The 13607-nt window shown below is 49.6% G+C and overlaps 1 protein-coding gene across 1 annotated transcript in view; it reads left to right on the top strand.

The window, feature by feature from the left end:
* Positions 1–9868, top strand: part of NLRP1 (NLR family pyrin domain containing 1) — a 54445-nt gene extending 44577 nt beyond the window's left edge. Inside the window, exons 13-17 of the mRNA XM_046677656.1 lie at positions 3218–3480; positions 4028–4153; positions 6551–6692; positions 8631–8675; positions 9116–9868. Coding sequence (XP_046533612.1) covers positions 3218–3480; positions 4028–4153; positions 6551–6692; positions 8631–8675; positions 9116–9447 — 908 coding nt within the window. The 3' untranslated portion in view covers positions 9448–9868. The remainder of the gene's footprint in view (positions 1–3217; positions 3481–4027; positions 4154–6550; positions 6693–8630; positions 8676–9115) is intronic.
* The last annotated feature ends 3739 nt before the right edge of the window (positions 9869–13607 follow it).

The raw sequence follows: 13607 nt of genomic DNA, 5'->3' as shown, positions 1-13607 counted from the left end.
CCTCCAGCAGGAAAGTCACTTTACCCTCAACAGCTCACCTGAGCCTGGAAGGTGCTGAGAACACATCAGCAGGAAGGGTAGGGCAGTGGAATCAGGCCATAAGGCCAAGGGCAGGGTTTAAATGAGACAGAGCCCTCAGACTCCTGGACTGTGGGAGTGGCAGTGGCCCAAGGCTGGGAAGGAGGAGGGACAGCACTTGTGAGCTTTGCTCGTTGTTCTATTTGCTGTCTGTCTTCCCTGTTGGGCCATGAGCTCCAGGATTGCAGAGCCCGTGCTGTCCCTCTTCACAGCCATAACCACGGGACCTGGATTGAGGAGCACAAGTAAACAGAAGTTTATTGTGTACTTTTGTTTAATAAAGGGATGTGAGTCCCTGGGCCCCAGATCCTGCCACAGAAACCCTCCTAGCCTGTGATGGCTGGTTCTGAATATTTCTAATGAGACCAGTCAAAGGCAGCTCCAGAGAGAAAGTCTTTATGCCAGTGATACCTGTCCCAGTCACCACTCACCCTTCTTCCCCTTCAGACCAGGATCTTCTCTGTTGCTTCCTTTCTCCCTCCAATCGATTAGCACAAATATACTCAGTCAGCAAGTTTGGATAAAGGGATTCTGTTACAGTCTATGGAAAGGGCAATATGCACACATAGTAGGATGTCCAGCTCATCTTGGTTTGCCTGGGGTCATCTGATTTTAGCACTGAAAGTCCTGCATCTCTGGAACCCTTTCAGTTCTGGGCAAGCCAGGACAGTTGGTCACCCTAACAAGAAGGTGAGCTGGAGACACACAGCACCTTCCAGAATTCAGCCAAAATTAGCGTGGCACAGAGCAGTCTGAAAGTGCCACCACTGTAGTCAGAGGGCAGGGTTCTTGTCATAGGGCTCTGGCAGGCTTGTGACCTCGGGAAAAGCCCTTCCCTCCCAGGGTTTCAGTTCCCCCCATCTGACATGTGAGGACATTCCAGTGCTGTGAAGGGCAAGGTGAGACCATCCACTTAGTGACACCAGTGGCAGTGCAAAGTGGCACCTGCTCTTGGAGAAGAAATTTGGCTAAAGCGGACAAGTCATAAAAATGTTCCAGGGGGCTGGCCTCACGGTCGAGTGGTTAAGTTCACCCGCTCTGCTTTGGCAGCCGGGGTTTCACCAGTTCGGATCCTGGGCACGGACACGGCACCGCTCATCAAGCCATGCTGAGGCAGCGTCCCACATGCCACAACTAGAAGGACCTACAACTAGAATATACAACTATGTACTGGAGGGCTTTGGGGAGAAAAGAAGAAGAAGAAAAAGATGAAGATGGGCAACAGGTATTAGCTCAGATGCCAATCTTTTAAAAGAAAAAAAATGTTCTCATCGTTTCACACACTTTTCTCATCCCCTGGGACTTATTGATTCCAAGGCAATAACCCAAGGGAAATCGAAAAGCTCTCTGCAGAAATATGTGCATATGGCAGCACTATTTATGATGGAGATAAGCTGGAAGCAACCTCAACACTGAAACAAGAGGTGAGTGGTGAATTCCAGGATGATGCATTCACTAGCAGGGAGTGTATGCTGCAGTCATTAGAAAGGTCTGACAGGGCCCTGCCCAGTGGCGCAGCAGTTGAGTTCACACATTCCACTTTGGTGGCCCGGGGTTCACAAGTTCAGATCCTGGGTGCAGACCTACGCACCACTTATCAACTCATGCTGTGGCAGGCGTCCCACGTATAAAGTAGAGGAAGATGAGCACAGATGTTATCCCAGGGACAATCTTCCTCAGCAAAAAGAGAAGGATTGGCAGCAAATGCTAGCTTAGGGCAAATCTTCCTCACAAAAAAAAAAGGTCTGACAGATGCTTGCCACAATTTAACCTGACCTGGGAAAGGCAGGAGACAAAGCTACGTGGACTACAATGGAAACGTGGAAAGATGTTGCTGCAGAGAAAGACTAATGGAAAAGGGAAAGATGGTAATAGTTGTATTGTTTGATGAGATCACAGGTGAATTCTTCCACACTTTTTCAGATTGTGTACACCACTGTGGTGTTATTTTTCACCCCAAAAAAGCCATTAATAAATGAGAAAACTTAAGTAATGGTCTCCATGGCCCCTTCTGGCATTAACATCACTCAGCAGTGTTCTGATTGGAGCCCATGCAGCCTAAGAGCCTTGTCTGGCTTGCCGGATGCCCCTCTGTTGCCAGAAACCACCTGCATTGCGGCAGTTGCCAGGCAACACAGGGATGGAGCCAGGACTCCTGACCTCTAGGCCGGGGTTGCTCCCACTGCCAGCCTTCATCCCTCACGCTCTTTCTTGTGGTGTTAACATCCTCGCCTGGTGCACAGATCTGCGTTCTTGGCTGCAATCAAAGAAACCAATTCTGTCTGATTTAGGCAGAAAAGGAATGTATAGGATGATTCTTGAGTAGCTTATAGACTTAACAAAAGATTAGGCAAGCCTTTAAAAAAAGATGCAGCACCAAAAGGTGCTGAGAAACCAAGAACATAGCCAAGGTCACACAAAGAAAAATATGGGGAGACCTCTGTTGCAGACACAGCCCCAGCAGGACCCTCCTGCCATGGTGGCCACTGGACTCTTGACTCTACTGCTGCTGCCAAGAGAATCTCTGTCTTTTCATCTTTGCTTCACCCCCTCAAGATCAAGGGCCTGGTTAGGAGCATCCACTTAGTCAAGTCTTGGTTGCACACCTGTGTCATAGCCACCAGGAAGTAGAGACTTCCTGAGTGGGAGGACCAGCTTGTCTCCTGCCAAGATCCACACATGGTGGAGAAGGAGGTTCTTCCTGACAGGAAGAGTCTGAACGGTGGGTGGCCAAATACTTGACAAATGTACACTACGCTTGGTCACTCCATTTCCACTATCCTTCCCTCCTCCTTGTTCTCCAGCTGCCTGGAGACAAACCTGCCAGCATCACTGACGGCCCTCACAGTTACAGACTTCACACCAGCACAGGTTATCATGGGGTCAGTGTCTGTCCCAGCTCCAGGGCCAGGGACTGGGCCTGTGTATGGATTTGGCTCAAGGGAGTTCCTACAGTGCTCCCACCCTGGAGACAGTATTGCCGACAGCCCCCAAAGGCCCCAGACCCAGCTATGCCCCCTTCCCTGGCTGAGTGCCCCATGAAGGCCACTGAGCCTACACCCTGCGACCCCACTGCTCCAGCCAAGCCTGACTCAGTCAGGGTACTAAATCCTCGCCTCTTGAATCCATTCTTTGACAGGGGCCCATGTGGACATCTCCCTGTTCCAAGTGGCCCACTTTAAAGAGGAGGGGATGCTCCTGGAGAAGCCGGCCAGGGTGGAGCCATGTTACGCAGTCCTGGAAAACCCCAGCTTCTCCCCGGTGGGAGTTCTACTGAGAATGATCCATGCTGCCCTGCCCTTCATTCCCGTCACCTCCACCGTGTTGCTGTACTATCACTTTCAACCTGAGGAAGTCACCTTCCACCTCTACCTGATCCCCAACGACTGCACCATTCGGAAGGTGGACTAAGAGCCAGAAAGGGCGGGCCAGGGTGGGCTGTGAGCAATCATGAAATGCAGCCAGAGAGCCCCCCAGATGGGTCAACTGGGAATAAGGATAGGCCTCTTTATAAAAGGGTACCTTGAAGTGGGTGAATAATCCTGCCCCCTGCTCAGCCATGGACTGGTCTCCTGGCTCCCTAAGGTCTCCCCCAGTGGGGTTTGCTGCTCCCTCACTCATCTCTGGGCAACCTTTTGCAGACTCTTTCCAGGCGTCAAAAGGATGGGAAGGCCCCATGCCCAGAACTCTCTCCTTTCCCCAGTTCTCACTTCTTCTCTAGCAATGCCCCGAGACCCACCCTGAACTTAGCCAAGGCCAAGGGTGGGCTTTCTGTGTAGCAGTGCATGGGGGGAGAGGGGTGCAGGGGTGGTACAGCCCCCCCTTCCCACACAAACACAGAGAAGCACCACGTTACTTTATTCAGACCAGACTCCATAGGACGGAATCTCTGAGCCAGACACCAGACACAGCCACATCTCCCTTGATCGTTGTTCTGTATGCTCCTTAGGCCATAGACGATGAAGAAAAGAAGTTCCAGTTTGTGCGAATACACAAGCCACCCCCGCTGACCCCACTCTACGTGGGCTCCCGCTACACTGTGTCCGGTTCAAAGAAGCTAGAAATAATCCCCAAGGTGAGCAGCCCAGATGTTCGCCCCTCACTGGGATCAGAGGTCACGCTTGGGAATACCTGTGGGGCAGGTCTCATAGCATTCCCAGGGACAAGGCAAAATGGAGTTGGGCAGACAGCAAGAGGGACTTAGGGTGAGCAGGAATGCTTCAAAGATTGGGAGAAAGGAAGCTAGTGAGAAGGAGGGTCCCATTCAGGATGGGGACGACAATGGGGTTTGACTTAGGGGTACTGAGAAGTGTTGGGCTATAGGATGTCAATGTCCTCCAGGCGAAAGCACCAGGTACACATCTGGAGCTGAACACTCTGGGTTTATTACTCACTGCAGTAAGAGAATATGAGCCATGGGGAACGGCGTGGCCTCTCAGTACAAGAGCATTGGAAAGAACTCAGTATAGGATTTGGGCCTTGGTTGGGTAATTTGGGGAAAAGCCTAAGGAAATGGAGATTTTCTCTAGATTGGGTGTTGTCAGAAGGCAGGAGCAGTTCTATGATTGGGAACCTCAACAAATCTTATCTCTAGGGAGGGCAGATATAGCAAGGACAAAGCTATAATTGCTTACACAGCAGTCACTCATTTAGTGGGAAGAAGGGATGTTTGGCATTTTGTGGGTTGCAAAGTGACCTGTCTGAAGGGGACATTCTGTGAAATTGCGTGTGTCCTACAAGGACAAAATGGCTGGGATGGCAGCCTCAGGTGAGACTGTAATAACACTGAGCTTTGGCTGTGAGCATCAGATCAGTCCCTGGATGTCACGGGCAGGCTTTTGTTCTTTCTCAGTCTCCCCTTTCAGCCACTGGGGCATGACATCAGGCCACTGGACATTCGTCCATGACATTCAATCTTCACCCTGCCCAGATTTTGCTGCTTAGGATCAGAGGGTCCACTGAATGGTAGTCTGTGGTTGACTTCTTTTCTCCTTCTGTTGTGAGATGAATCGTTGAGCCATCTCATGTGACAATGACAAATGGAATAGATGTCCAGTAGTTAGGAGGAAGTGATATATCTTTTGAGTTGGGAAACATGAATCCAAGGATAAATACCTTGGATTTTCCTGCTATATCAGTTGTAAACAAGGGAAGAGAGACATGATTCAGTCATTCAACAAACATTCACCCAGTGCCAACTATGCACCGTCTTCAGTGGGGATAATTCAGTGAAAAAGACAAAGCCTTGTACTTGGGAAGATGACATCCTGGTGGGGTGAGACCTATATAAATAATTAAAGAAATAATGACCACGAACCATGAAATTCTGTAAAGAAAACACAACCAAGCCATGTAAGAGAGTGACTTGGGCAACTTTATACTGGGTGGTCAGGGGAAGTGTCTCTGAGGAGATGACATTTGAACTGAGACTTGAGTGACAAGAAGGGCTCAGGTACATGGAGATTTGTGGCAGAGCACTTCAGGAGCAGAGGCATAGAGGCAGGAGGGAGCTTGATACCTCCAGGTGACAAAGTGGAGGCCAGTGTGGCAGAGCTTAATGAGTGCAGCAAAAGACAGGAGGAAGATGGGGCCAGACAAGAGGCAGAGGTTTTGCAGGGTCCATTGGCCCCATTAGCCCTGACCTGGAGTTTGGATTTTGTTCTAAGTGCAATGACAGGCTTTTAGAGGGTCTTAAACTTGGTAATACAAGACCTGATTTACTTTCATATAGATGCCTCTGGCTGCTGGGTAAGAATGGAAACACGGACAAGTGGAAAGGCTATTGCAATACTGCAGGCAGCAGTTGATGGTGGCCTGACTGGGAAGGTCGCAGTGGAGACGGAGAAAGGTTGATAGATTCACAGCATATCTTGAAGGTAGAGCCAATAGGACTTGGCCTGTGGGGAGGGAAAGGAAGGAGTTAAGGATGATGCCTAAATCTGGAAACTGAGTGCTGAGTGGGCAGTGGTGCCATTTACTGAGTTTGGGGAAAGTGGGGAGAGAGAATGTTTGGAAGACAGTTGGGAATCAAGAGTTCTGTATTGGATGTGATTTAGGAAAGGAGATGAATATAAATTTTCTGTTGATTGAAAGTGGGTCAAGTTTAGGATCCAATGAGAAGAGAGGATTTGGGCTGGAGAAATGAGGGTTTGGGGTCAAGATAGGGGAGACAGAGGAAGGAGGATCTGGTTCAAGGTGGAGGGAGAAGGATCCGGTTTAGGATGTGCGAGCACTACATTTAAGGATGAGTCCTGACTCATCCATGGGGTCCCAGCTGTGTCCTCATCCTTCCGAGTCACGATTTGTGGGAAATTAGGAAAAGAGCAGTGTCTGAAGGTAATGATTAATTTCAGTACTGATCATCCTAGTGTCCCGGTGGGGTTGAGCAGGGCCAAGCGGATGTCAGATGGAGAAAGATCTCACTTACAGGATGATCGGTGGCTTCTCACATGACGACTCTTTCTCTCTGCAGGAATTGGAACTCTGTTATCGGAGCCCTGGGGAATCCCAGCTCTTCTCTGAGTTCTACATTGACCATTTCGGGACAGGGATCAAGCTGAAAATGAGAGACAAGAAAGATGGGACTGTGGTATGGGAGGCCTTGGTGAAACGAGGTAAAGTTGAGACAAGTCCAGGGAGCTTAGAGGTGGGAGAGAGAAAGTCAATTAAAGTGTGCATGTGTGTGTGAGTTTGTATAATCACAATTTGCTGATGGGAAAAAAAATAGCTCAAAGAAATAACGTGGCTTTTTCTAGTTGCATGACAGCTGATATGATAATAATTTGAACTCAAGTTAATCTGACTCTAAGCTCCATGCTCTCTCCCAAGAACCATGGGAGAGAACCATGGTGTCTCCACACTGCCCTTTAATTAACAGATTTCAACATGCACAAGGCCTTTGGCAAAGTTTCTCACAATAGCTTGGATGTGAGATGAAAGAATAAGAAGTAGGTGGTTATAGGGTTGTACGGATTGAGCCAATTTTGGCAATATCAGATACTCTAACCTGGATCATTCAGTTATTTTCAAGGTAGGCAAGAGGGAATCAAATAATGAATTTTCAGGGGTGGATGAAACTTTACAGTCTCTTAGTCCAGCACCAACACCCCCAAGAACCAAAATACCCTAAACAGTTTTAGGAACAACCAGCCATTGTCAGCTATTGAAATATGGTGAATCTGCCTTTCGAGCTGCGACAAACAGGCTTCACAGTGTGGTGGGAAAGAGTGGGCTTCACTCAGTCTTGGCTTGGGTGCCATCACAGGTGGAGAACTAACCAGCCCCAGCATCGCCCCTGGGTTTGAAACCCGCTCTGGCACTTACTTGCTGCGTGATCTTGGGAAAATCAAATAACTCATTTGAGTCTCGGGTTCCTCAGCTGTAAAATGAGGATCATAATGCCTAACTTGTAGGATTAAATAAAATGATGTAGGAACATGTTTCATGCGGTGGCCCTTAGTAAACAGTAGTAAAATTATTCTTTTTCCTCATATTAAGCCAATCTCTTCCTCCTCTTAGTCTCAACTCTGTCCCTTGGAGCTGACAGAAGTCTATTTCCTTCCTGATGGGAAAACCCTTCATATACTTGAAGACTGTGATCATGGCCTCCTCTAAGCCTCCTCTTATGCCAGTTAAACATTTCCAGTTCCTGCCATCACTGCTCTTCTATTTCGAATAACTGGGATTCTTTGCAACCCAGTCACTTTCCTCAGTATATGCTCCAGTTTGCAGATGAGTCAGGATGGACTCCATGCTGTCCAGTCAGCAGGAAGGATGTGGAACACCATCCTCCCTCCATATGAATGAAACCGGTGCTCCCAGTCCCGCAACCGGAGCTGCCCTCTCCTGGTGTCCACCTCCCCACACTGTCAGGTCACACTGAACTGGGGCTCTGCTCAGAATCTCAGGTCTTGTCCACATGAGCTGCTGTGGACTCCCCCTTCCTCTCCTTATGAAAGTAATTGTTTAAGCCTCTTCATTGGTTGTTGTTGCCGTAGTTTTTCCTATTGAAATTCACCCTTTCCTCCCAAGGGCTAAGATTTTCTTGATCTTGATTCTTAATTCTGACATCAAAATCCAGAACGGTGTGAGTCTAGAAGGCCAAACAAAGACAAGGAGGTACATTTCTGCTCAGGATAAGGAGATCTCAGATAGTTTAAGCTACCTAGCAAGGGACTTAGTTATTTTTCCACCAGGATTCCATTCAGGCCAAGACTGGATTAAACCATGTCTAGAGTGTGGAGGAATAAACTGCTGTTGCTCATTTACTTGCCTTCTCTCTCTCTCTCCCTCTCTCCCACTCTCTCTCTCTCTCTTTCCCTGTCTGTGGTCATGGCCTGTGGGCCTCAATTTCTCCGTGGTCATGAGGAAGGGATTCACCCACACAATCTCGAAGGAGCTTTCCAGCCCTCACTCTAGATTCTATCAGAATTTGTCTGTAGCTAGTTCTCAGAATCAAAGAATCTCAGAAGTGGGTAAGAGTTTTGAGGATTATCACTTGTGTCAATAACTAGCACTGTTACAGATGCTTCTTCATATCTGTTTTCCTCCAGGAGATCTCAGACTTACTGCGACTCCGGTCCCTCCAGCCCTGAAAGGTCAGTAACAGCTGTTAGAGATCGCAGGAGCCATGGCAGTTCTGGAGTGTACTATCTGGTCCTGGAAGGGAGGGAAGAGAGAAAGAAAGGGATTCCATCATTGCAAACCTCACAAGGGATCAAGCCTTGGACAGTGGTGTGTGCCCTGGGGCAGAGTCCCTCCCCATCCCCCTTACTCCTGCCCGTGGAGGCCCTGGCACCTCCCACTGGACAGCCTCAAACGCCTCCATCATGAACCCCCCCCACTAACCCCCCCAACCCCAGCTCAAGCAGAGTGCTAGGCTAGATGCTGACATGACAGAGGGCAGAGGTGCCTTTCTGGTGGTTACAGGGGGAGAAGGAGCCAGGGATGCAGCTGAGGTGAGTGCAGAGAGCTGGGGGCGGGGGGCGTGGCATGGGAGGTAGAAGCCGTGGTGAAGCCCTTCTTTGTTTGTTGGCAGTCTCACCTTCACACGGACTTGCACCAGCCTCGCTGCACTTCGTGGACCGGTACCGGGAGCAGCTGGTGGCTCGAGTGACATCGGTGGACCCTGTCCTGGACAAGCTGCATGGACTGGTGCTGAGCGAAGAGCAGTATGAGAAAGTGCGGGCTGAGGCCACCACGCCGAGCCAGATGCGCAAGCTGTTTAGCTTCAGCAAGTCCTGGGACTGGGCCTGCAAAGACAAATTCTACCAAGCCCTGAAGGAGACCCATCCTCACCTAATTGTGGAACTCTGGGAGAAGTGGGGCCATGGAGGAGAGCTGGGGACTGCCAGCAAGCTCGGCAGCTGAAGTCTCAACACCACTGTGAGTCCTGGCTCGGCCTCACCACTCTTCAGGTCTCCATTTCTTCATCTTGAAACAAGGTGTCATACGAGTTGCCTTCCAACCTTAAAGTTATGGAGCTTTGATGACATCTTTGCTGGGTACCCACCCTGCCTCCCTTGGCTTTCACCTGCCGGCTGTCCAGGTGGGATGGCAGCATCTCAGGGAATGTCCATCTGGAGCTGGCAGGACTTCTGCAGACCTTGTAGAAGCCTAACCCAAGAGCCTGGTCTGGTGGCCACAGCAGCCAAGCCCAGAGCCCTCCCTGTGCCATCCAGATGCCAGGAGGAGCACGGGGGACATGGGACTAGCCACTTCTGGCTGGAGACAGACAATGAAAATGGACACCTTGGGGGTTTTGAATGGCTTGTGAACAGGGGCAAAAGCAGATTTATTTTTCATTTGTCTGTGTTGAGCTTGGTTTTCCTATTAGTCCAAATTGTGCTTTGTTGTTTCTGAAGTCTAGATGGATTCCTAGAGAGGAGCGGGGTGAAGAAGGAGACCAAAGGGGAACGGAGTCTAGGTCTTAGCTTAGATGTCTTCTCCTGTAGAAAGTGATTCCATGCCCTTAGACCTGGCTTTGGTGCCACGGCCCTGTGGCCCTACAACACCTTGTGTCCCTCACCCCATCAGAGTGCTCAGCACCTGGCATTGTCCCTCCTGCTTCATTGCTGGTCTCCCTTACTAGATAGTAAGCTCCCTGAGGACAAGAACTGTGTCTAATCTGCTCATCAGTTTATTCCCTGGCACATGGTGGGTATCAAGTGAGGATTTATGAATAGGTAAGTGATAAAGGAACTCTCCCTAGATACATCCTTTAATTCCCTTCCTGGCCACCATACCATCCATGAGATTCGGGGCCCACCCTAGTAACAATCCCCAAGTTAGTAGGCCACCCCCAGGGCCCCAGTGATTCAGTAATCTCAGAATTGAATCCATTGATGTTGAAACATTTATACCAATGTTGTTCTCAACTCACGAGAGCAAAGCTTCACTCATGCTACCCATGCCCAACACACAGCAGCACACGTTGATGGCATCTCCCTCCCCACTCAGTCACCTTCCTCCCTCAGCCACTCCTTCCTGCTGTCCACTTGGGCCTCACCCCCTGCTCTTACCCTCTACTGCACAGCCTGGGGTTGGGGGGTCTCTCTTCTCTGGCTTCCCTGACTCTGAGGACTGTTCCAAAGGTTAAATGAGACAATACATGGATATGCCCAGATCAGCCTTTAGCACATAGTAAGTACACAATAAGCGGTAGATATAATCTCTTGGTTTCACTCTTCACTGGGTGAGTGAGAGAGGTCAGCATATCTGTACTTCCCACAACCACCCCAAAAGAGAATTCAACAGAGTTAGTGCATGAACATTGAAAAAATTGAGAAGGGAAGGGTCCACACCTGTGGCATCAGTCCCAGTTGCTTTGTAAGCGTGTGCCAGAGGTGTCACCTTCTGGACTCATTGACTTTTTTGCTCAGGCCACATTGCTAACAGGTTCGATAAATTTGGCTGACTCTGTTAGGACCTTCCTCTGGACGAGGGTGTTCCTGAACTTTTGGATCCCAGCTCTTGGAGCTCTCTTGTGATGGAAGTGGAGTCTAGCAGGACACTCATATTTGAGAAGGATGTTCTTTTTCTAAGATCCAGGTAACTATGACTGCTTTCTGGTCCCAGGTAGGATAAGCCTATGCAGAAGGCATGATATTGTCAGGATTCTGCACCCAAGACTCCGGCTCTCTGCTTCCAAGGACAAGAGATCTTGCTGATTTGAATGGATTCCAGATCAGCTCCCTGTGTCAGCAGTTTTCTGGTGAATTCAGCAGGTATACGACTTGACTCTGAATTTGATATCCTCGGTTATCTTAAGGAAAAAAGGTATGCCATGTTTGTCTTAGAGCTTGCTTCTTCTCCAAATGTGGCTAACACCCTCGTGTAGATCTCCCAGAAGCAGGGAAGAATACTCTCAGGACAAAACTCTTTGCTTCCATTGCCTTGCACTGGGCACCACATTACCTATAGACACTGCCCATTAACTGGTTCTAATTTACCGATTCTCAAGGTAAAACCCAGATCCCCCTGGAGGAAGCTCTGATCCTGTTCACCAGGAAGCCACAGGTGGAGCCTGGTAGTTCAGGGCCTGCCACTGACACTGTCCTCCAGTGTTAGCTCCCAGCTGGGGCTGTGACGATGGTTGGGGCGGGCGACACAGTAGAGAATCGTTGCAGGCCGGGTGTCTGGGGGCAGCCTTTAACTTCCTGCCATGTCATCTCTAAGGAGTACCCGACCTTGGGGAGACCCAAACAGCCCTCACTCCCTTGCTATTTTCAATAGCCCAGGGATATGTTCAACTAGCAAGAGGGCACAGACATCCTTGAAGCTGAACCCAGACCTGTGTGAACGCTGAAGTCAGAGTCTGCCAGTGCGGCCACCCATCCTTGCCCTGTTCTAAAAGTGTTCTATGTATAAACCATGGAACCCTAATGGCTACTCCAGAGAAACAGAACCCATAGGATGTGTGTACATATACACATATATATAGTGAGAGAGATTTATTTGAAGGAAGTGGCTTGCACAATCATGGAGGCTGGCAAGTCCAAAATCTGCAAGGTGGACCAGCAGGCTGGAGACCCAGGATGAGCTGATGTTGCAGCCGCCTGCTGGCGGAATTCCCTCTTGCTCAGCGGAGGTCAGTCTCTTGTTCTCTTCAGACCTTCAGCTGAGTGGATGAGGCTGACCCACATTCTGCAGGGCAAGCTGCTTTACTCAAAGTCCACTCATTTAAATGTTAATCCCATCCAACTACACCCTCAAAGAAACCTTCAGAATAATGTTTGACCAAATATCTGGGCACAGTGGCCCAGTCAAGTTGACACATAAAATCAACCATCACAAACCCAATGATGACAGGCACTACTGACATCTTCATTTCACGAGGACACTGAGGCGGAGAGATGTTAAGTAACGTCCCCAAAGTGTCAGAGAAAGTAGGTGGTGGAGTTGGGATTCAACACATGGTAGGCTGGCTGCACAGTCCGCCCTCCTAACCACCACGCAAGCCTCTGTCAGATGAACCGCTCACCATCTTCTAGACATGGAAATGCAGGGAAACTAGAGATTCCAGGGACTCGTTTACGATTGCCCACTATGGGGCTGAGAACATAAATTTGGGACTAGGTCATTCTTTCTTACTATCGGACAGACTTCAGCTGCCCAAAACTTTAGGCTTCTATGCCGCTTCATAGGCCTCCTGAAATCTCTTTTTTTTTTTTTTAATTTCTTGTGGCATCTACTGAGTTTCAAGAAACTATTTTCTTTAACCAGTGGGATGCAGCCTGTTGGTAAAAGCAGAGGTATTTTCAGGGTCTGCATTCTGCCTTACTTGTGATCATCCGTGCCAAGGTATTGTACCAAAGTCTGACCAAAATGACTTTGGTGTGGGGACCAGACCCATGTCTCCCACAGGGGTGAGATCCACCTCCTCCTGCCCCCAGATTAGCCCGTTCCCAGGATAGCTGACAGCGGGACTATCCACTTCCTTCAGAGGAGGCCCTCCTTCACCTCTGCTTGCAGGAGCAGGCACGTCTGGGGACTGGGTCCCTTCAGCACCGGCAGTAACTGCTGTTTTGCATAACAAAGGTAGATTGTGTTGGCCCAGACATCTTTGAAATACTATGGATGAAGGAAAGCTGAGCTGTGGGGGTGGTGTGTGTAACGTTTGTGTGTTGTGAGGGGGTGTGTGTGTGTGTCCTCCTGTGATGGGCAGTCAGGAGTGGAGTGTAATGGACTCAGCTGCCTGCCCGGCCCTCCCTTCTTTTTCAGAACTGCCCCCTCACCCCCCTACAGGCTCAATTGCTGCAGGAATAGCCATGTGCGTCCAACTGGCTCTTTTTCCCTAGCCCCAGCAGCCAGGCCACAGAGGAGATGTTAGCAGGGGGCAGCTTCTGGGACTAATGGAGGAAGCCAGGGTGCAGTAGGAAGGAAAATGAAGCAGGTGGGCAGAGAGAAGCAGGGGTGAGGGATGGAGACCATGTGCGCCCTGGAATGCCCCGTCTTCTGTCGCCGCTTCCACTGTGTTGCTAAAGCCACAATACGTCTGTGCTCTTGAGTTTCGTAAGACATACTGCTTC

The sequence above is a fragment of the Equus quagga genome, chromosome 11 (assembly GCF_021613505.1).
Source record: "Equus quagga isolate Etosha38 chromosome 11, UCLA_HA_Equagga_1.0, whole genome shotgun sequence".
Lineage (NCBI taxonomy): Eukaryota > Metazoa > Chordata > Mammalia > Perissodactyla > Equidae > Equus > Equus quagga.
This window is presented reverse-complemented; position numbering and strand designations above follow the sequence as displayed.